The 21,416-nt window shown below is 40.8% G+C and overlaps 2 protein-coding genes across 3 annotated transcripts; both read left to right on the top strand.

Moving 5' to 3' along the window:
* The first annotated feature begins 434 nt into the window (after window positions 1-434).
* rps13 (ribosomal protein S13) lies at window positions 435-6,070 on the top strand. Of its 2 annotated transcripts, XM_080736345.1 has the most exons (6): window positions 435-484; window positions 1,383-1,431; window positions 2,362-2,440; window positions 4,072-4,241; window positions 5,012-5,112; window positions 5,992-6,070. In XM_080736345.1, exons 1-6 carry the CDS (start codon window positions 462-464, stop codon window positions 6,023-6,025), a joined length of 456 nt encoding a protein of 151 aa, XP_080592471.1. In that variant the 5' UTR covers window positions 435-461; the 3' UTR covers window positions 6,026-6,070. The 2 variants fall into 2 exon arrangements, with proteins under 2 accessions (XP_080592471.1, XP_080592472.1); XM_080736346.1 differs by lacking the exons at window positions 435-484; window positions 1,383-1,431 and adding an exon at window positions 1,461-2,273.
* Window positions 6,071-6,772: 702 nt separating this feature from the next.
* Window positions 6,773-14,751, top strand: LOC308294098 (uncharacterized protein). Its single transcript, XM_080736821.1, has 3 exons — window positions 6,773-7,161; window positions 10,586-11,898; window positions 13,265-14,751. Exons 1-3 carry the CDS (start codon window positions 6,999-7,001, stop codon window positions 13,472-13,474), a joined length of 1,686 nt encoding a protein of 561 aa, XP_080592947.1. The 5' UTR covers window positions 6,773-6,998; the 3' UTR covers window positions 13,475-14,751.
* The last annotated feature ends 6,665 nt before the right edge of the window (window positions 14,752-21,416 follow it).

The following is a 21,416-nucleotide window of genomic DNA, read 5'->3' as shown; positions in this document are numbered from 1 at the left end:
GCACCTTTATTGAAAGAATAACAACCCCTCTTGAGATGTATCATCTCGATCTCGTTTTCGAGAGGTTCTATTTAATCGATTCGATGGTTGAAATAAAATCTTAAAAGACTTCCCTCTTGTGGCAGCTCATAAAATTGCCATGCGCACACACACACACGCACAGCGCGCGCGCGCGCGCACACACACACACACACACACGCACGCACGCACGCACGCACGCCCGCACGCACGCCCGCACACACACACACACACACACACACACACACACACACACACACACACACACACACACACACACACACACACACACACACACACACACACACACACACACACAACACAGTTTCCGTATCCGCTCCAGAGCGGATCAGCCAGCTGCACGAGTAACGTCATTTCCCCCTACGCAGGCGCAGAAGACCCTTTTCCGTCGCGTGTGCGGCCTCTCTTCCTCTACCGCCATCATGGGTCGCATGCACGCTCCCGGGTAGGCTCTCTTTTTTGTCACATAAAGTTGATTTTCCCCCGTTTAAGTTGGGTTTTTGTGGGAGATAATACACCACGAATCCTTTAGGAACGTTCGGCGATCAATTCCAGCTCTCCAATTCGACTTAAAACCAGGAAAATTGGGTTTTTCAAAGTGAACACTCCTCCGGCTTGACATGTTGTTCACCTACATGGCTGACTAGTCGGTGTTAGCTAGAGATGCTAACTGGGCTGGCTTTTCTTCCAAACTGACGTCTTATCGTTATTATTACACTTTTTCCAAACTCAGTCGTTTTGTCATTCCAATACGTGCTAGAGGTGTCGTTTTAAGTGGTCACATAGTGAGCAGTTGTGCTTTATCGACGAATGGCCTAGTTAAATTGATGGCATCGTTTGGCTTGATATGTCTGTCTATGCAAGGCGGTGGTGGAACATCATAAACGTATCAAAGCCCGGAATTTAAAAAGTACAAAAGTATTGGTATCAAAATGTACTGTAAAAATAGAAAGTACTAATTTATGCAGAATTTGAAGCAGAATGGCTATCGGCTATTTTCAAATGGCCGCAATGTATGTAGTGATTAAAAGGTGTATTGTAATAATCAATAGCCTATCTAGAAAGTGACTTGCCGTAACTAAAGCTTTCAAATAATTGTAGTGGAGTAAAATTACAATATTTGTCTGAGATGTAGTGGAGTAGAAGTTAAAGTACTGATGATTGAAAATATTCCAGTAAAGTAAAAGTACATTAACTGTACTTGAGTAAACTTGTCTAAATGTCCTTAGTTACTCTTTCTACCACTGGATGTTTAAGTTACCGATCGTTATTATACCTATAAATGCCTTTGTTGTTTGTTGAAATGACAGACGTCTAAGCTAACTTTATTGCTTGTTTTACAGAAAGGGCTTGTCCCAGTCGGCTCTGCCTTACAGGCGCAGTGTTCCTACCGTGAGTATAAGGGTGTGCCAAAAGTAGTTCTAATGCCTCATTCACATACAGAAAAGCCAAGCTAATGGTTTGCTTGTTAATTCAATGTATTCTCTATGCCAGGGGTGGGCAACTTTGATGATGGCGAGGGCCACTATATTTCCACCTTCACTCCAGAGGGCCACATTGCATATTGCTACTTCCTACTTTGTCATTCTAGTATCTCATACAAAAGAAGCAAAAATATTTTTGCTTATTTTGAATTGGAATCCTGAAATGTAACATTTTGATTTAATTTCAAAAGCATTTAGTTATATACTCATGCTAACTTTATGAACCTAAATACAAATACATTGGACAAAAAATATATATACATTTTAATACTACTATAATAGGCATTAAGCTACTAATATAGACAGATTTAAAGCAGGTCATGTTTGGAATAGTAACAGCTGAAATCAATAATATATTCAGTATTTCGGTATTAACTTGTGGGCCGCATTAAGTGAAGGTGGGGGCCGCATGTGGCCGCCAGTTGCCCATGTATGCTCTATGCAAACCAGCTTTTAAAATGTCCAAGCTGGAAAAAAAGCTTGGAAATTTTTAAAGCTGGTTCGCATAAAGAATACATTGAATTACCAAGCAAACCATTAGCTTGGCTTCTCTCAGTGTGAATGCAGCATAAGAGCGGCCATTTCTTGGGTCAACACAGCCTTACACAGGTGTTCTGATTGGAGTAGAGCATTAGTTCTATGCAATCAAACAATTGAAACCTGTGTTTTGACCCAAAAAATGGCCGCTAAGGACTACAATTGCGTCACCGTTGGCACACACTATACTGCACTTAACACATGGAAGCACACGTAAATATACTCGTTTGGTCAGTGATTAATTTTGAAATATTCTTTTCAGTCGTTTGGTCAGTGATTAATTTTGAAATATTCTTTTCAGTGGCTGAAACTGACATCCGATGATGTCAAAGAGCAGATCTTCAAACTGGCCAAGAAAGGCCTGACCCCATCACAGATCGGTATGTGTTGTTGCATCTCAACATTCTACTTACTGTTGTGTACAGAAATAACAGTTGACTTTAGAGTATTGTCCAAGTATTCCCTCATTGCATATAGCTGTGTTGGTTGTTCCCAGCTTCTCTAAAAAACTAACAAATGTTAGTTTAGATTAACATAAGACCAGGGAACAGAAAAAGCTCTCTGAGCTCCATGAAATAGTTAAAACATTTTTTTACTGGACGTATGTGGTGCATTTGCATCTTTGGCTATTCTCCATACAAATCATTATGTATTTGTTTCATTATGTACTGTAACACTTATCTGAATAATTGAGTTAATAATGTTAGCTGACCATAATTGCATGGTTAATTCATGGAAGTTAGAATTTAGCTCTTTAATCAATCTTTCTCCTGGTAGTAATAATTAGATTAAATCCAAGCTGACATGACATAACTTATGATGATGTAGCAATATACCTGTCTGCAAGTTGATTTTCATACTGTGCTGAAAATAACTGAAACCAATGGCTTCCTCAAATCGAAGCAAAAGGTGTTCTTTGGTAAAATGGCCAGCAGTATTTTCAAGTTTGTAGTAAGCTAAACATTAATTCAGTTGCAATTGCCTGAGTAAGAAAGATAAGGAGAATGGTTTAGTGTAATGGTTGATTATGATTAACTGTTGCTAACAGTATTTCTGAATCACGTCACTTTCCCATATAAATGTGATACGAATACGAACAGTGAAAACGAATCAAAATGACTAAAAGTCTGTTAACTTTTCTAATGAAGATCTGCTATTTCTGGTGTGAATGTGATACACTGGCATGCAAATAAAAATCATCAGGGATATGGTGTAAAAATATTTTCCTCAAATGGGTAAAATTTCCACAACAGTAAGTAGTGTCATTAGTTTACACCATAGACACACAAAGAAGAATCATCACAAGCCTATGATCACAAGCCCCTGCTATAACATCAAATATAGCATAAATTGGACCATATTTTCACAAAACGCAGATCATGGTGATTGAAACGAGGCTTTAAACTATCAACAGGAACCATAAATTATTTATGAAAATGTAAGAAAAGGTAAGAAAATCAAATGTAAAAGTTCGGGGGAAATGGATGGAATCCTATGGAGAACTTGTTGCTTCCGGTGCCAGAACAGCGCAACTAGCGGCCAATCATAGGAACTTTCAGCTTTTAAATCGGGACAACTACACCCCTGGTTTACATTGTACATTGGTTGGATGCGTACAATACATGGACTGTACAGCACAGCAGAAGTCATTGTCTTGCTCTTTCTATGTAAGAGCTGTGATATTTCTGTTGTGCCAGAGAAACATTGGAGGTTAATTAGCAGAGTGGTGACCTGGTGCCACCTTTGCCAGTCACCTTCACACAAAATCAAACCTGTTTAAAAGCCAGGGTCACCAACATATCCTGCTCACTTTTATTGAAGTTGAGAATGAATAGCTGTGAAGGCAACTGGTAAATGGATGTATTGGAAATTGGAATGCAGTGATTCCCAGGCCTAGTGTAATGTAGTAATCACTGACTTTGTGTTTTTCTTTCTACAATGAGTCCTCTAGATGTGTTAAACTTGTATAGATATGTTTTATTGACCATGTTTCAACCTCTTGTGTATTTAGGTGTGATTCTGAGGGACTCTCACGGTGTGGCCCAGGTGCGTTTTGTCACTGGCAACAAGATTCTGAGGATCCTGAAGTCCAAGGGCCTCGCTCCAGACCTGCCAGAGGACCTCTACCACCTCATCAAGAAGGCTGTGGCCATCAGGAAGCATCTGGAGAGAAACAGAAAGGTACATCAGCTTATATTGGCTACCAACTGTTTATTTACACAAGATCACAATAACCATGAACACGTGGAGAGAGTTGAGGAAAACAAATAAAGAGTTAATAGGTTTACACTTTATGTGACAGATGAATGTTTTTTCTTTTTTTGTGTGTGTAAAGGTTAAACCTTTGCACATTGGTTCAATACATGGACTATACAGCACAGCAAAAGCTTATGTCTTGCTCTTTCAATGTAAGAGCTGTGATATTTTTGTTGTGCCAGAGAAATTGGAGGTTAATTAGCAGAGTGGCGACCTATTGCCAACTTTGCCAGTCACCTTCACACAAACAAACTGTTATGAATATATTAAAATTAAGCATTGTCTATGACCATAGTTTTCACTGTAGGTATTTGGAAACTTGTTTGTTTCTTGCTTTGTGTTGCCCCTGGAATGAAGCTTAAACAACATGCAGATGTGATGCTGTGTTCAACTGCAGTTTGAATTCTGGTAACTTATCATTTGTTTCAAGTATACCACCAACTTGAGGATGTTCTATAGGCTGTTGAGACAGGCAGGTTTCAATGTTTGAGGGCATTCATGGTGCCCTGCTAAGCTTGGTGACAGACATACTGTAATCTTTTATTTAATTAAACTGTGTAATCACAATTAGTTTAGACTATTTAAGTTATTGCAGGTATTTGATCAAATGTTGACTGTTCATCTAATGAAATCAAGCTTGCATTGCATTTAATTATCAGTGTTGATTGTTAAATTTGCGTTCCTCTTTTTCACAGGATAAAGACGCCAAGTTCCGTCTGATTCTCACCGAGAGTAGGATTCACAGGCTGGCTCGTTACTACAAGACCAAGCGTGTGCTGGCTCCTAACTGGAAGTAGTAAGTATTATTTTATATGGAGTATAAATTGTAGTTTGCATATTTCTAAAAATATTTTGTAGATGCTGATCTTCATTGTAAGATGACACATTCTGGCCAAATTGGTACTTATTTCCCCTGGTTTAAAAAAGAGAGAAAGATATGGTGATTATGTACATTTCTGTGGTGTCCCAACTAGTAGCACTGATAGATTAAGCATTACTCCAACAAAAAAAAGTCCCAACAGTGACTAGTGTCTCTTGTTTTATGGTATCTTATAGTTTCAATATACATGATATCTAGTTTGCATGATGTTTAGACGGATGCAAGATTCATTGTTTACCTAGTATCTTAGCTTCTTGAGGCACTACATTCTCTCTGTAAGTCACTATTCTATAAGAGCATCTGCTAAATGTATACATAGAATTTATCATGTGATGTTTTGAGGTATACCTTTGCACTTTAGCTGCATGCATACAAAACATGTTCCTTACAGCACAATTATTTAGTTGTCTTGCTCTTCCCTTTAGAGCTGTGATATATCTGTTGTGCCAGAGAAACACAGGAGGTTAATTAGTAGAGCGGCTATCTGGTGCCACCTCTGCCAGTCACCTTCACACAAAATCAAATGTAAATGTATACAATACAATAGAAACATTTACCGTTCACTGACGGATATGATTGCTAAATTGCTTACATTTATTGTGTGGTTTGATTATTTTGCTCACTTGCTTTCATTACATGGTGTAATTGAGGTTGGGTGTGATCTGTAAGGCGACTAAAAGGGAGTGTTCAATATTTGCTTTGGAAATTTAAATGCAAAGTGATTTCCAGGCTTGTGCGTTCCCTGAGGTGGTGGTGTTACATTAACCCTGTTTATGTTTCTCCTTCCTTCAACAGCGAGTCCTCTACAGCCTCTGCTCTGGTGGCATAAATACAGTGCTTCATTTTGGTTTAATAAAAGACATTCAGATTGGAACATTCTCTCACGTCTTCAATTATTTTTTTGAAATCATTATTTTCTATCTGTATGTTCAGTGTAGTACCTGGTGGCAAGACCATATGTATCTGCAACAAAGTGTAAAGGTCTAGAAAATGCCTAGTTTCAATTGTTTGGTATTACAGAATTTACATTTTAAGGTACATTTGAAAAAAATGCATCTTGAATTGTTTATCATATTAAAGAATTTTAAAAGGTGTTTGTGTGTGTGAAAAAGAACTGGGTACCCCTAAAGAACCTGCCTGACCTGTCTACCAGAAGCTACTCAAAATGAAAAGTGGATCATCACAAAAGGAATGTGTCTAGTAGGCCTGCTATAGTTGCTCTTTCTGTTCTCTATATGGTTAAAAGTAACTCACTTTCTAGTTGGAACTCTGATTAATAGTACATATTAATATGTGATAGAGGGCATCCCCAGTCCACACACATGTCGGGGAAATTACGGGCACTTTCCATGCGTCACATGTTGACGTCACCTGTGAGATTATCTTTATTTTTTTTATTATAGCCTACGTATTATACGTGCCAGAGCCGTCTATTGGATACAAGGCTCTATGGGCCGGCCTTGCCGTGATTGATATTTATCTCAGCCAATCAGAGTGCTTCCTGATGTCGAAGCCTTCTTTATTTTAGGATGGTGTTGCAATCCGTTGACATTACTCCTAAACACAGCCAAGACAACACATCGATAGAAAATATGGAGAACATACAGCAAAACCTTTGACGAGCGATCTGTAACAAACAAGAACACCAACTAGCTGAGAAAAATGAAGCGACCGCACTTAATCGTAAACCTGGCACTGACGCAGAGACGAAATCTGTTTGTTTTTGACGAGGAATACCAGAATACGTGAGGAGCAGTTTTGTCGATTTTATATCGCCATAGGAAGACACAAAAAAAACAAAAATGGCAACGACTCTTACTCAGTCCAAGGGTTCCGACCGGACCGCGATGGAGAGGTTCGGTAACGGAGGGATGGCGCTCTTGCCGTGGACCAAACAGATCCTCATAGGGCTGTGGGAACAACTGTGCCTGTTGGTCCAGGTCATCTACTACAGCTTCATGTCAGGTATTTATCTTTGAACTTGAGACGATTTTGGTCGTTTTCTTTATGCTAGGGTGATTGACAAGTGTCAAACTTATGTTTTATAACAAGGGGAAGTAACATAAGTACATTAATTGTAACTACATTTACTTAGGTACAATTTTGAGGTATTTGTGTATTTCCAACATAATGTTTTAGTCCACTAAATTCAGATCCAAATATTGTACTTTTACTCCACTACATTTATTTGAAAACGTAATTTCGAGGGAACACAATACAAAATACAAGGAAATGCAAAATGACACTAGAGGGGAGTGCTTACTTATCAGCGCAGCACGGCTGTGATTCGGCCGAAGATTGCTCCCCAGTCGGTCTGTCTGATACAGTAACCAGCACGACCTCTGTGATATTGCTTTTATACAACTTTTTATTTTATTTTTTACAAACGCTATATACACCAGTAGCCCTGAAACATGACGGCCGCAGATAACACGTACGTTAGGGTGACCATACGTCCTCTTTTGCCCGGACATGTCCTCTTTTAGGGGGCTGTCCGGCCTGTCCGGGGGGGTTTTATAGATTCCTTCAAATGTCCGGGGTTTCGCGCATATCAGCGTTAAATCATGGGCATTTACAATGCACGTTCAGTGGTTCGTTTGTAAACACAGCGTGAAAGACGGATTTCCACCCCTTAACCCCGGAACGTGTATTATTCATACTACTCTGCTGTCTCCGCTGCGATCCCTCCCTCCCTCCCTCGTTCAGATGCGTCGCTGTTCAGACCAGACTCAGAGCAGAGCTCGGCAGCTTGCGCTGCGCAGAGCCGATTCAGCCGAACGAACGATAGCACTGCAAACGCAATTAATGCTGGTTTACACTGATGAAATGCACGACAAGTGCCAGTGTTTTCGTCTTGGTGACCAAATGAGAAGCAGAGCGTTCACTCTGCAGTCTGCATTAAAAGCTGGCACTTCTGTGTCCATTCCATCACAACTAAAGGTATTTAGACACTGCAAAGTACTAGACAGTCTGTGCGAGGTGAGAGCTCTTCTGCTAACTAAATTGACAGAATATGTTTTTGTTGTAGGCTACAACCTTGTAAAGCTGAAGATACGGTGGTTTGAAGAAACCACCGTATATTTTATTTAGTTTCTTTGTAATACAAAGCTGAACGTTCATACAGGAGTCAAGAGCACTTTAAATCAGTGGATCTGTAAAGGGTCAATTTGGAACCCCCTCAAAAATAAATACATAACTAATAATATTAGTGGTATAGGGCAGTGGTTCTCAACCTGTGGGTCGGGACCCAGGGGGGGTCTCCAAATTATTTTGAGGGGTCCCCAGATGATTAACTTGATGTGCAACATTGTTTTCTCACTCAACAGTATGAGTACCTCTAAAATGGCAAATTAAACAAATATTAGAGGCAGAAATTGTGAAAATAGCCGATCTACCAAGCATGTAGATCTGCTATTTTCTCAATAGAATAGAATTATACAAAATGTAATGCCTCAACTGTAGTGTTTGTGCTCGTATGGGTGGAGGGGTCTCTTGTTTAAATATGATTATTTTGGGCTAATATATATGTGTGCGTGCGTGCGTGCGTGCGAGCGTGCGTGCGTGCGTGCGTGTGGTATGCCGGGTAGAGTGTCCTCTTTTTGGGGATTCAGAATATGGTCACCCTAACGTACGTCATGTTATCAGCGACCGTCATATTTCAGCCTTCAGGGCTAATACAGCTTCTCAATACAACAGAAGGCTATGAGTATGATACAGAGACAACATATATGTTTACCTAAGCATTTTATTTTAGCTGCGCCAAAACAGTCACGAAACTGGACTGGACTGTAAGTTGCCATTGCCAAGCAACACACACACACACACACACACACACACACACACACACACACACACACACACACACACACACACACACACACACACACACACACACGTATTTGTTTGCGTTACCAAGCTTTGTTAACATGTTAAATTTAGCTACAGGCTGTTTACTTTTATTGTGCAACAAGTGACATTCAGAGACAGTGTTGTTGACAGTGACACTCGCCTTGGTGGCATATATGTGTGATTAGCCTTGAATCATAATCACAAGACGGTCATATGATAATGATATGACAGTCATGTATATCAGGGGCTAATTTGTGACACTATCAGTTGACGACCGACTGATTGATATGGTTAGGTACAAGTCAAAAGTCCCAGTCCTGTCATACACCCATTCTCAATGTGGGAACCCCCAGTGGTCTATGGGGGGATTGCAGCCCATTCCCCCATCAAAGTGAGAAACTGTATTAATGAATGCCAAATAGCCCTATATGATATACTTCTAAGATTCAATTCAGATCATAGGTTTCACTCTCTCCACTGTTTTCCCTACCTACAGTTATATATACAGCTGGAGAATTCTGTAACAAATCGAATGGGGGGTTGTGTGAACTATGTGTACACAGTTAATAGTTCACCCCAAAACTATCTATTGATTATTCACCCCCCTGAAGACTTGAATTCATGGATATTTTCATGTTTTTTTTTTTTTTGTCACATTCCTAAGCCAATAATCTTCCCTATGGAGACACAAAGAGCCTGCTTTGTTCCATATGGAAACACATTAAAGGAGTAGTTCACCCCCAAAATGACTTTTTTTCTATTGATTAGTCACGCCATGGAGAGTTCAATAATATTTTTAGGTTTTTGTCACATTCCTAAGACAAAAATGTGATAACAATAAATTTACCCCCATTTGTTCCGGATGGGGACCCGTTTCGAAACGGGTCCCCATCCGGAATCAATGGGGCTAAATTTACTCGAATCACATTTTTGTATTAGGAATGTGACAAAAAACAAAAAATATTATTGAACTCTACTCTCCATGGCATGAGTAATCAATGGAAAAAAAGTCATTTTGGGGGTGAACTACTCCTTTAAGAATCTCCTCACATTATTGGCTTAGGAATGAGATAGAAACAAAATACTATCCATGAATTCAAGTCTCCATGGGATGAGTAATCGATAGAAGGAAAAGTCATTTTGGGGGTGAAGTATCCCTGTAAGGGAAGGGATGGATGACAAGACCACTGAATGCAGGTAGCAAATGGGAGAAGTCAGAACATTCCTAATATTGAGTGACATTGAATGACATCACTCAATCACATATTTAATATGTGATTGAGTGACTTTGAGGGAAATAAGAAAATGCAAATATTAGCATTTTCTTATTTCCCTCAAAGTTATATGCAGCTTCCCTGTTCATGAAAATGTCTATTAGGAAGGTCCACTGAACTCTATACTACTTTATATGCACTCATATGATGCCTCTTATCATCAACTGATTTACTTATAAGTATAACAAGTATTCTTTAACTACTTTTATGACATCAATTCTAACACCTTGCTTTTTTTTTTTTGGCTTTTTTTTTTCTTTATTTAGTTTTCCAGATGTTCAGGTTCGAGGTCCATCTGAGAATCACGGACGAGACCGGCCAACACGTCCAGCACATGAGTACGGCGACGAACCCGACAGAGTCTTTCCTTTTCTCCTCTCTGTTTGACGGTGAGAGTGGAGTTATGGTCGGCGGTTCTAATCCCCTCTCCAATTTCTGCGCCGAGGTTGGCGACCCGTTCTCTAGTGGTTCCACGGCTGAGGCACTGCTGTCCAGTTTACGTGCCGACGATCTCTGCTGCGGGCTGGTGGACGAACTTGTGTCAAGAACCACAGGTAAAGAAGACGGTATTTTCATCGGAAACCACCCCAGCTGGAAGATGGGCTTCCCGGGCGATTGGAACTTCTTCGTCTCGGGTTGTGAAGGCACTTCCGTAGAGGACAGAACACAATCTCCGTTCAAACAGGACACCTCGGAAGAGGAAAAGAGTACACATTGGAGCAGCGAGGAGGACCAAACCTTGGTCGAGTTTGATAGTGCGCTTTGGGAGTCCCTGTCCAGATCCAGTGATCCATACAACCCCTTATTTTTCTCTGCCTGCACCTCCACAAACACAGCCAACATGGGTAAAACTATGAAGGAAACAAGGGACAGCAGCAGTGACCCAGAAGGTGTCTTGCCCAGTGATGAGGTGCAGGCTCCCCATGGCCTGAAGTTCTGGTTCAGTCGATCAGACAGTGAAAGCAGCTGGGGCAGCTCTGATGGGTCCCAGTGCGCCGAACAGGACCGCGAGGAGAGTGAGAGCCTCTGGGAGTTTTTCAGCAGCCCTGCGGACCCTTACAACCCCATGTGCTTCACTGCCTGCAAAGTCACCAACACAGACCCCCAAACTGTTAAAGAGCTACCACTCTCTCCCCCCAAGAGAACCCAACTCACCTCAGTCCCCTCTATACCTTCCTCTGAGTCAGCTGTTACAGAGGAGAAAAGGAGCAGCTTGGCTCCTTCGTCGTCAGAAGATGAAGAGGAGCAACTGTGGCGTTCTCTCAGCCAAAACAGTGACCCTTATCACCCCTTAAACTTCCAGGCCTGCCTCCACACATCACCTGCCACCGTACTCTCGCCTGAAGTCTACCATGGAGGACACCCAGATAAACATCCCACACAAAGCGCATCATCACTAGATAAGCAGTGTAAAGAAGAGCGGGTGAGACCCACAAAACTAACAGCCACCAAGCCTGTCCTGCTAGAGAGACAGAAGAAGAAGCCCCACCAACGCAGACACACCACTCTGGTGCCCTGGAGAAGACCTGGACAAGCAGGGGAGAGACAGGACGGCAAGGCCAGGACAACTCAGAAAAAGGTCATTACACACACAAACATTCAACACTAAATGAAACTTAGGGCTTATTCAATTGGCATAAAGCAGGTGTAAAATTGTATTCTTATATACACCTGAGCCTAGCTAGTTTTGCAAGATGCAGGATCACAGCCATAACAATTATAATAATAATAAAGATCATAATAATCATCATCACAGTCATAATTGCTGTACATCATCTCAGACATCCCAACCCTAGCTTTTCAGAGAAACAGACCTAATGATAATAAGTTACTGTAACTGATGGGTGAGGTCAGGGATATCTCTCGCCTTAGAAGGCATGTACATGTTGTACACACTGTACTGCCAAACCCTTGTTTAGCGTGTCGGGTAGCAACAGCTTAGTCATGGCGACGGCGGTCGCCATGACTAAGCTGGGTCATATGACAATGGAGAGTCAGCAGAGAGTTGAGTTCTAGGAGGACATGGGTGGCTGTTGCAGCATATTGCACTCTGTGCCTAACCTTTGGCTTAACAACCTACAGTAGTTTCATCATACTGCAAGAGGGTTTCTTGACTCTTTGCTGACACATAATAGCTTAATTTATAAGGGGAGAAAGGTATTTTTTCTCACGGCTTTGGTAGTTTTTAGGGAGGGTGATCTTCTGCCAAATATTATCAATTTAATACAATTAGTGTACTTTGGGTAGGGCTGTCACGATATGACATTTTACATGACGATTAATTGTCACTCAAATAATTGGCGATTAACGATTTAATTGTGTTTTTGTCGTTGATAATTACATTTCTGTTTGGCTTTTAGGCTTTGAAGTTGTACATGGTAGATATGACACGGGAGGCTCTCTCCATTCCGACATGTCGCCACTCCGAAATGGACTTCTTATTGTCGGAGTGGCGACTCTCCCCATGGGCCTAAGGTTTAGGGTAGGGGTAGAGATAGGGTTAGTGTCGGAATGGAGACATGTCGGAAAGGAGACATGTCGGAGTGGAGAGATGCACCCATATGACACATAACCTAAATCTACAAAGAAATTACTGACATATTTGACAACTTACTACTTAAAAAAAATACTTTGATAGTGGAAATAGCCGATCTACAAGCTCACAACGCGTCGCGATGCGACGCGTTGTGAGCTTGTAGATCTGCTATTTCCACTATTTTGGAAATTTTTCAACATTCACGATTATGACGATTATGACAAAATAATTGCGATAATGTCAAATAATCACGATTAGACGATTATGTCATAATTGTGACAGCCCTAACTTTGGGGCCCAGTTTAGTCTGTCTATGCATCAGCGTTGAATAGATGGTGTTGGCAACCCTGCCCTCAGATTCTGGATCACATTCTAACTTCTGTACTGACTTGTCCTCTCTGTATTTCAGGTGCGTTTCTCTAACGTTGTCGAAGTGCACGTGATGCGAACCTGGCCATTCGCCCGACAGGCGTCTCGCAAAGGACACTGGGAGGAAATGGCTCGTGATCGTGACCGCTTTCGCAGGAGAATCGAGGAGACGGAGCAGGCCATTGGTTACTGCTTCAGCCAATCACACAGGGAGAGGATGCGGTCTTACCTGGACAACACCACAACATGAATAAACTCTGCCTTCCTTCCCTTGATACACACAAACATCAAAACTATTTATTTAAGTTTTTTTTATGAGAACTTTCAAATGGTTGCAGTGCAACAGGGACATTCTTTTTATAGTCTGAATGGTTTATCGTTTGGTTGTCAAGTAAACAACTTTGTACCTCAACGCTATGGTTAATATTGTCTGAAGCGTATATGCGCTTCCAAGCCAAACAGCAGTAACTGTATACATTGTAAAAGTAAAAAAAGGAAATTAAGAATCATTACATTTTAAGGCAAAAAGAAAAACCCATAGTTTCTGCTGTTTGTCTTTGTAATAGCACTGATGCACTGATGTCGACACTTTTGTAATTCTATTAACCTCATTGTATGGAATGTTGTTTTTGCCTTATATACTGACCCAGTAATGTAATTTATTGCTGTTTGTTTTTCATATTGATGTTTTTTTATTTGAATTGTATATATTTTCTATGTGTGAACAAAAGAGAAGCCTTCTAGTAGTATACACACCACTGGGTGTTTATGTCACAGTTTATTTTGAGATTCAGTAAAGATGAGACCAGGAGCGCTCGTTTTTGGGCACAAGGTGGAGCAAGCGGTGCCTCCCTCGGGGAACTAGGAATAATTTGACTGAGGTTAGTGTTAGGTTTAGGCATAGTTTTACTGGGGTTAGGGTTAGGTTTAGGCATAGTAGCATTCACCAGGTTTGCATTCACCAGCGTGGGACTAATGGGAACAATGGAGGAACAATGAGACGTGGGACCAATGCAGTCAAATGCTCTACCACTGAGACATGGGCTTCTTCCAGGGACTGCCCATAAGGTGAACTAAAACAAGCGCTCCAACCCCAATCTTACTTGTACCTCAAACAAACTAACATTTATACTACGAGAAGGCTTCTGTGGGTAGATGGTGACAGAGCTAAACATTTTATATGACAGGCTGGGAATTGAAAAAGAGTGTTAAATGTTTTTTTCCTGCAACAATTCAAACATTTATGGTACATAATGCTCTGAGCAAAACCTTTTTAAAATTCTTTCCATGGCATAGCCATACATTCCTTTTTGGTCTTAATTTCTATATTACTGTCTGTTTGCACTGAGGAATATTACAATATTTATGTTGAAAACTATTCAAATCATAGTTTTCTATTAATTCACTTTCATCGTTGATTTTTAGATTGTCTTTCTGCACTGTGAATAAGACATATTCTGTCATTATTGAGAGACATCTCGTACTATGTAGACATCCAGCCTCTCATAGCTCTGTCATGTAGCTGAATCTACCTGTAAGACGATCTGTAGCAAATTACATTTGTTATTTGGTGCTGCTATCAAAAATAAAGTTTTGTATCACACCATTACCATTCATAGTCTGTCACTGTGATTGCGGATTTCGATATTCACGTGAGTGGGGGCTTGATGGATCGAAATGGAGAATTATCGTGCTTCTCTTACTTGGAATAGGGACAAATACTTTACAGCCAACTTGATCCCAGGGAGTCAGATAGAATAAAATGTATTTCTTCTAAAGCTGCTGTTACTCAGAAAAGAGTTTTGTGGAACCTGCATGCGCTTATAACTGTGCCCTACTTTACATTAGCTGCACATGTTCACACTGGGGACTGGGAGCTGCCAAGTATAACACAGTCTTCTACCATTAGCTGCTAAACAGGTGCACTGAGGTCGCAGTTAGCAGTTAACTAACTGTCTCGAGGACAACATGACAATACCTCTTCAGGGAGTGGACATGGTTTCATAACCAACCAATCTAATCGCTGTATGTAATATATCTAACCTACATGTTTCTGGTACTGTTCCAACATTTGAGTTATGGTTCACATGATGTCAGCATATCAATCAGAAGTATTTTAATTGACAATTATCTTTGTACATACAAGGATACATTTGTCTTGGTGAGGGTCTACATTGAATAACAACAGTATAGACTCAGAAATAAATATTTACAACTATGAACTCGAAATACAAGACAAGCAACAATATAAAGATATAAAGGCGCTGGAGTAGAAGTGTTTATTTACGGTAGATGAATAAAATATAGATTTTTGTTTGTTAAAGGTGTACATGGGTGTGGTAGCCTACATGGGTAACCCAACCCAACATCACAAAGTGAATCACAGACAGATTAGGCTTCCAGTAAGTGATTTCTATCCAAATACTTGGTCATTAGATCAACACTCGTTTTTCTCATTCTCAAGTTTATCAAACTGTTCTTTTTCTTAAGTTTGAACTGTTCTTTTTCCTTTGTTTTTTCTTAAGTTTGCATCAGTTGCTAGGACAATGCTGTCCATCAAACTTGGCTGGTGTAACATCGTCAGAGATTTTTCTTTAAAAAAAGGATAATTTAATAGCCAGTGATTCAGCAGTAGCCTACATTAGCAGAATTTGGCTTGTTTTCTGCTATAGGCACACTCATTTTCAGAGGAAAAAATAGATGATGAATAATCAGTCAAAATGTTTTGATACTACTGGCATTAATCACTAGTCTAAAGTATAGGCCTACTGTAGTCATTCACTATTGTAGCCTAATTCAATCATCAAGTGTAGTGATGTAGACCTATTAGTTGATCACAATTGACTCCTGGCAATTGTCAATGTTTTTACTTTGTCTTTCTTTTCTTTTTTGGTGATATCTTTCCACTACCACCCATTATAGGCCTACATAACCAACAAATTGTAGGCCTACAAGAAATAGTTTGCTGCCTGCTGACGGTTTGTCAAATGTAGGTGTGGTATCGGTGTAAGGTATTGAGGACACCTCCCTGGGTCTCTTTAATGCACCCTGTCACTCCCTTTTGAGGTTTATCCGAGCATCCTCCCTCCTTGCTCTGTATCTTTCCCTCCCTCATCTAGCAGCTCTCTCTTCCTCACCCCCCCCCCCCCCCCCCCCCCCCCTCTCTCTCTCTCTCTCTCTCTCTCTCTCTCTCTCTCTTTCTCTCTCCCTCTCTCTCTCAGTGATAGTAGTTCCCTAGGGGCTGTGAACTCCAACTGCTGCAAGGCTGGTGTAAGAGAGGGGTTAAAAACACACTAGTATGATGAAACGACGCCCCCAGAGGACGAAATCAATTAGCGACGCCACCATCTCACTGATACACGCACGACAGTCACACACGCGAGGGTATGGCGCAAAGGTGAGCAATGAGTGTCATATCTTACACACTCAACTCAAGTGTGTTACACGTTGGTGCCATATCATATAGCTCGAGTTAAAGCAAGCAATTTGCTGTTTTGTTTGCTGTGAGGTTGTTAATTGCTTTTGCAAATCATGTTAATCTCTGACCAGTCTTGAGTAGAGGATATTTGAAGACGTTGACAGCTATAGACGTGCTAAACAAAGTGACATCTCTTATCACTGCTTTCCCATGAAAATGTATTTATTGCTGCATTTATTCACATTGTCTCGTTGAGCTAAACAAAAGGGAAGACATGATTAAGTAAGAAAGGGAACAGCGACATCTAGAATATCACATATTTCGCTGGGTTACCAATATCGGTGTAACACCGAGAAAGATGGGGTGACAGTGACTTATTATTGGTAAATATAGGCAGATGTATAGAAAACACAAATAGGCAGGCATACCTTTTAATAAAATGTGTCGGAATAAATGACAAGTAGGCTACATAGTTCAAATATGTACCGGTATTTGAATATATTTTATATTTTCAAAATATACAAAACAATACATTTATTGAATTTAAACCAGTCTTTTAATTTCTAAAAAAAGCATTTGACAGATGTCTCGACAACCAAGGCAAAACAAAAATGTGGTGTGATAGCAGAACAACTATATAGAAAGCAAATCTGAATTGGAAATGTCTTACTTTGGTTGTTAGAAAAAAATAAAATGTATCTCTTTCTGCCTGCCTCTTTTGTCCAGTTCAATTCATTTAAATGTGAACGAGATTAGTTTAGATGATAATAAGTATTACTAATCGATTCTAAGGTATTTAATGAGATATGTAATGTTTTCACAGTAGCCTAGGTCTTTTTGCTCTCCATCTGTTTTTGTCTCTTTCTTCTCTCTTTCTTTCCTCTTCCCTTTTGCTTTCCTTTGTTTCTCACCCCCTCTATCGATCTGTATATCTATATATGACTACATCATCTATCTTTCTATCCATCTATCTATCCCTGCCCACCTCCCATCTCTCCATCTCTCTCCTATATCAGTGTACCTTTAGCTTTGTGGTGGCCTAGGTGACCCCATCTCTAGGCAACACAGGAACGATGTGGCGGCGAAAGAATTGCAGGTGATTGCAGCAGCAGCAGCAGCAACACACACACACACACACACACACACACACACACACACACACACACACACACACACACACACACACACACACACACACACACGCGTGCCCCCCTTGCTTGCTTGCAGAGACTGGTATCTCTTGGGTCGCAATTATACCTCTCCTCTCCTCTATTCTTATATTTTCTTATATCATCTTTTCTGTGTGATGATGCAATATTCCAGCGGCTGTTGTGTCTGTCTGTGTGGTAACTGAGATAACAGAGAAATAAGACTTCATGATAGAGGAATAAAAGGACAAAGGTAGTCTATTTGTATATGCTAACATCACCACCACTAAATACATATAGATTCACGTTAACTTGTGAAAAAGCCATACAGTCTGTCAGTACTGACTCAGTAGCTTCAAAGCTTAAAATGACCACAGTGAGGATTTAACAGACGAAAACAATGAGCAGCTCTAATGATTCACACTCATTGGATTGGCTATTGAGTAGATAGGGTCTCCACCGAACCACTTTGGGGGACTCCACACCATTCTCTCTCTTTTTTGAACACTTTCTTTATTATATTTTTAAACAAACAAGACACAACCACATCACCATACACCATTACACCATATACAATACACACACAAAACATTTAACAAAACAACTCAACTCAATAACTTGATACGTGGTCCTGACTCCTGCCCAAAGGCAGGACCACGGCCAAGTCACTTTGACTCAGTCATAACCATACCATACCAGTGTATAGGCAATTAGGCATACAGTATATGGAGATCCGGATATCTAGAGCTACAGATCTGAGCGCTGTGCCCATATATGGTCGTGTGCATATATGGGACAGAGTAACTTCAAACTTGGTGCGTCGGCAGGGTTTGAGGGAATGCCGTTGTCCAGAACCGACGATCCGACTGATATGTCCATATATGGTCAATCAGTAGGCCTATGCTCATACATGGGCATGCCAATATACAGGGTATGGGCATAAAATGCTAATCTTCTTTTTCTTTTGTGTATTATCGTCCTTGATGATTGGTTGACAACATTTTATTTCACAGGATTTCTTGTAAGGGATCTCTATATACGGTGCCATAAAAGGGACACAGGTAGACAGACAGGTAGGCTACAACAGGTACTCTGACAAGGCCCCCGACACTAAGTAGCGACCTATGGTCACAATAAAGACATATATCTAACTAGAAAGATGCAATTCTAAATTGCAAGTGTGGTTGCCGTGGTCCCCTTTCAAGTCAGTGGGGAAAATTAATTCACGAATATTTTAATGGCCATATTATAATGGAGATGTGTCAGTCCATGTCCCTTTCATGCCCATATATGGAAATCCCTGATGTCATCAATATTAAGCCCAAATCTTGAAATGCCCATATATGGACATATACTGTGTGAGGAGGAATTCCTCTGCAAAAAAGAAAAAGAAAAAAAGTTTACTTGGAGGAATAAAGTCATTTATCATCCCTAACCACGATTGCCTTCCTGCCCTGGCATTTGGCCTTTGTGCCCTCAAAAAATGGACAACACTAAAGGCCAAGTGGCCTTGCCCCTAAAATTACAAAATGACAGTCCTGGGGGCAATCACACTAATAATTAAAGAGTCAAGGATGAAGTAAAAGCCTGGATTTCCAAAGCTAAGGATGAAGTGTAAGAATATTTACCTAGCTGAGGTTCTATCTAGAATGTATTTGACAACGTTCATGCTTCTGTACATGTGCTGCCATCTTGTGGTCCACTGAACAACATCTCTGCTATAAAAGCCAGCCAGCTCAGTCTCTCCCCAGACACAGACCCAGCAACAGCTCCCACAGTGATGCTCTCTTAGTTTTGTTTCAGTAACTTTAATTGTCTCCACCAGCCGAAGGCATGGGGGAGAGTATGTTTTCCTCTCCGTCCGTGCGTCCGTCCGTCCGTCCGTCCGTCCGTCCGTGCGTCCGTCCGTGCGTCCTCGCAGTTTGTGAGCGCCAAATCTCAGTCGCCGTTGGCCCGGTCGCTGCCAAAGTGAACACACACATTCCCTGGATGCCAATCTAGAACCTCTGCCCTAAATTTTTCAAATGGGCCTTTTCTAGCGCCAACTAGTGGCCGATGTTTGCTAAACACATTTCTGTGCACTACTCTTACAGATTTTGTCCAAAAATCCTACAAATCGGTAGGCAATATCTCGACAGTCATGTGATCGACACGGATCTGTCCGATTTTGCATATTCCATCCTGATTGGCTAAGATTGGCTTCCAAAGTTTGTGGGATTGAGCCGTTTTGAACAAAATGCCTCAAATCACAAACGCAAAGTGCAATTATCATGAAATCGTGCACACGCGTTCCCACTAGGCCGAGGAAGAAATGCCACTTTTTTTTTTTATCAGCCTCATTGTGGTGCTATAACAGCCCGATTTGTGGTTTTACCTATAACTCCACCGATCAGTTTCAAACTTTGTAAGCGCACTCCCTAGAGGCTAAGGATAAACCTTTGCCCTGCATTTTTCACATCAGCCTTTTATAGCGCCACCTTTGGGCCGACTTATGTAAAACACATTTTTGGATATTACTCCTTGAGATTTTATCCAAAAATCATGCAAATCGGTACACAGTATCTCTATAGTCATGTGATCAAGTCCGATCCGTCTGATATTTCATATTCCATCCTGATTGGCTAATATTAGCTTCCAAAGTTTGCAGGATTGCTCCGTTTTTGAACAAAATGCCTCAAATCATCAACGCAGCATATTCCCACTTGGTCAAGGAACAAATGCTACCTTTTTAACATTGTCCTGTTATAGCGCCACCAGCAGGTAGACTTTAGCAAAACACATTTTTGGAACACAATGCTTGAAATCATGCATGCAGCGTCCGATTGCCATGAAAGATCTAAGGTGAAGAACATATGCCACCCTTTTTACATTGGCCTATTATACAGTAGCACCACCAGGACGCACGGCCTGGTGGAGACCTGTGCTCGGAAGAGCACTGCTTCTAGTTTAGTTGTTATTTTACTTTGGCCTGGAGATGGCCGGTAGCCTTGTTTTCGGTTACCTTTAGTTTTGTGATTCTGGTTTTGTTAGGCAGGGAGGGGGGCCAGCTTCTACGTCCCTATAGGGGGTGGCCTGCGCCCCCCTCCATTCTTTTGAGTTTTGCCGGCATCTCCAGGTCCCTTTTGGTTTGGTAAAGTACCCTGAATTTAAGTTGCCTTTAAGAGCTGTTTTGTTAAGAGCTGTTTTGATTAAATGTTTAAAGCGTTAAAATGGTTTAATAAAACACGTTAAAACTTGCCATACTGTGGGAAAAGGTTAAATAAAAACCGTTAAAACTTTCTATTTTCTGGTGTCCTTCCTTTATGTTGAAGTCTCCATTTTGAGCCATTGTTTAATTTTCATAAATTGTTTGGAGACCGCAACACTAACAAACATGCATTGGGGTTGTGTGTGTGTGTGTGTGTGTGTGTGTGTGTGTGTGTGTGTGTGTGTGTGTGTGTGTGTGTGTGTGTGTGTGTGTGTGTGTGTGTGTGCGCGCGTGTGCGCGCGCGCGTTTCATTGTTTGATTTTCTCACAATTGTATGTCATTACTTGGGTTCTATGTAACATGTCTGTGAAGGATTCCCATGAAAAATGTTTATAAAATGTTTAAGCTCTCTACAATCAAGCAGGTATATTCAAATAGC

This window comes from Nannobrachium achirus, assembly GCF_963921795.1.
Source record: "Nannobrachium achirus genome assembly, chromosome: 11".
NCBI lineage: Eukaryota > Metazoa > Chordata > Actinopteri > Myctophiformes > Myctophidae > Nannobrachium > Nannobrachium achirus.
This window is presented reverse-complemented; position numbering and strand designations above follow the sequence as displayed.

Excerpts from the sequence above, each read along its gene's own strand:
- LOC308294098 (XM_080736821.1), top strand. The coding sequence starts at position 6,999 with ATGGCAACGACTCTTACTCAGTCCAAGGGTTCCGACCGGACCGCGATG. Across the intron at positions 7,162-10,585 it reads CTACTACAGCTTCATGTCAG|TTTTCCAGATGTTCAGGTTC; the intron begins GTATTTATCTTT and ends TTCTTTATTTAG. Across the intron at positions 11,899-13,264 it reads CCAGGACAACTCAGAAAAAG|GTGCGTTTCTCTAACGTTGT; the intron begins GTCATTACACAC and ends TCTGTATTTCAG.
- rps13 (XM_080736345.1), top strand. The coding sequence starts at position 462 with ATGGGTCGCATGCACGCTCCCGG. Across the intron at positions 4,242-5,011 it reads ATCTGGAGAGAAACAGAAAG|GATAAAGACGCCAAGTTCCG; the intron begins GTACATCAGCTT and ends TCTTTTTCACAG. Across the intron at positions 5,113-5,991 it reads CTGGCTCCTAACTGGAAGTA|CGAGTCCTCTACAGCCTCTG; the intron begins GTAAGTATTATT and ends TTCCTTCAACAG.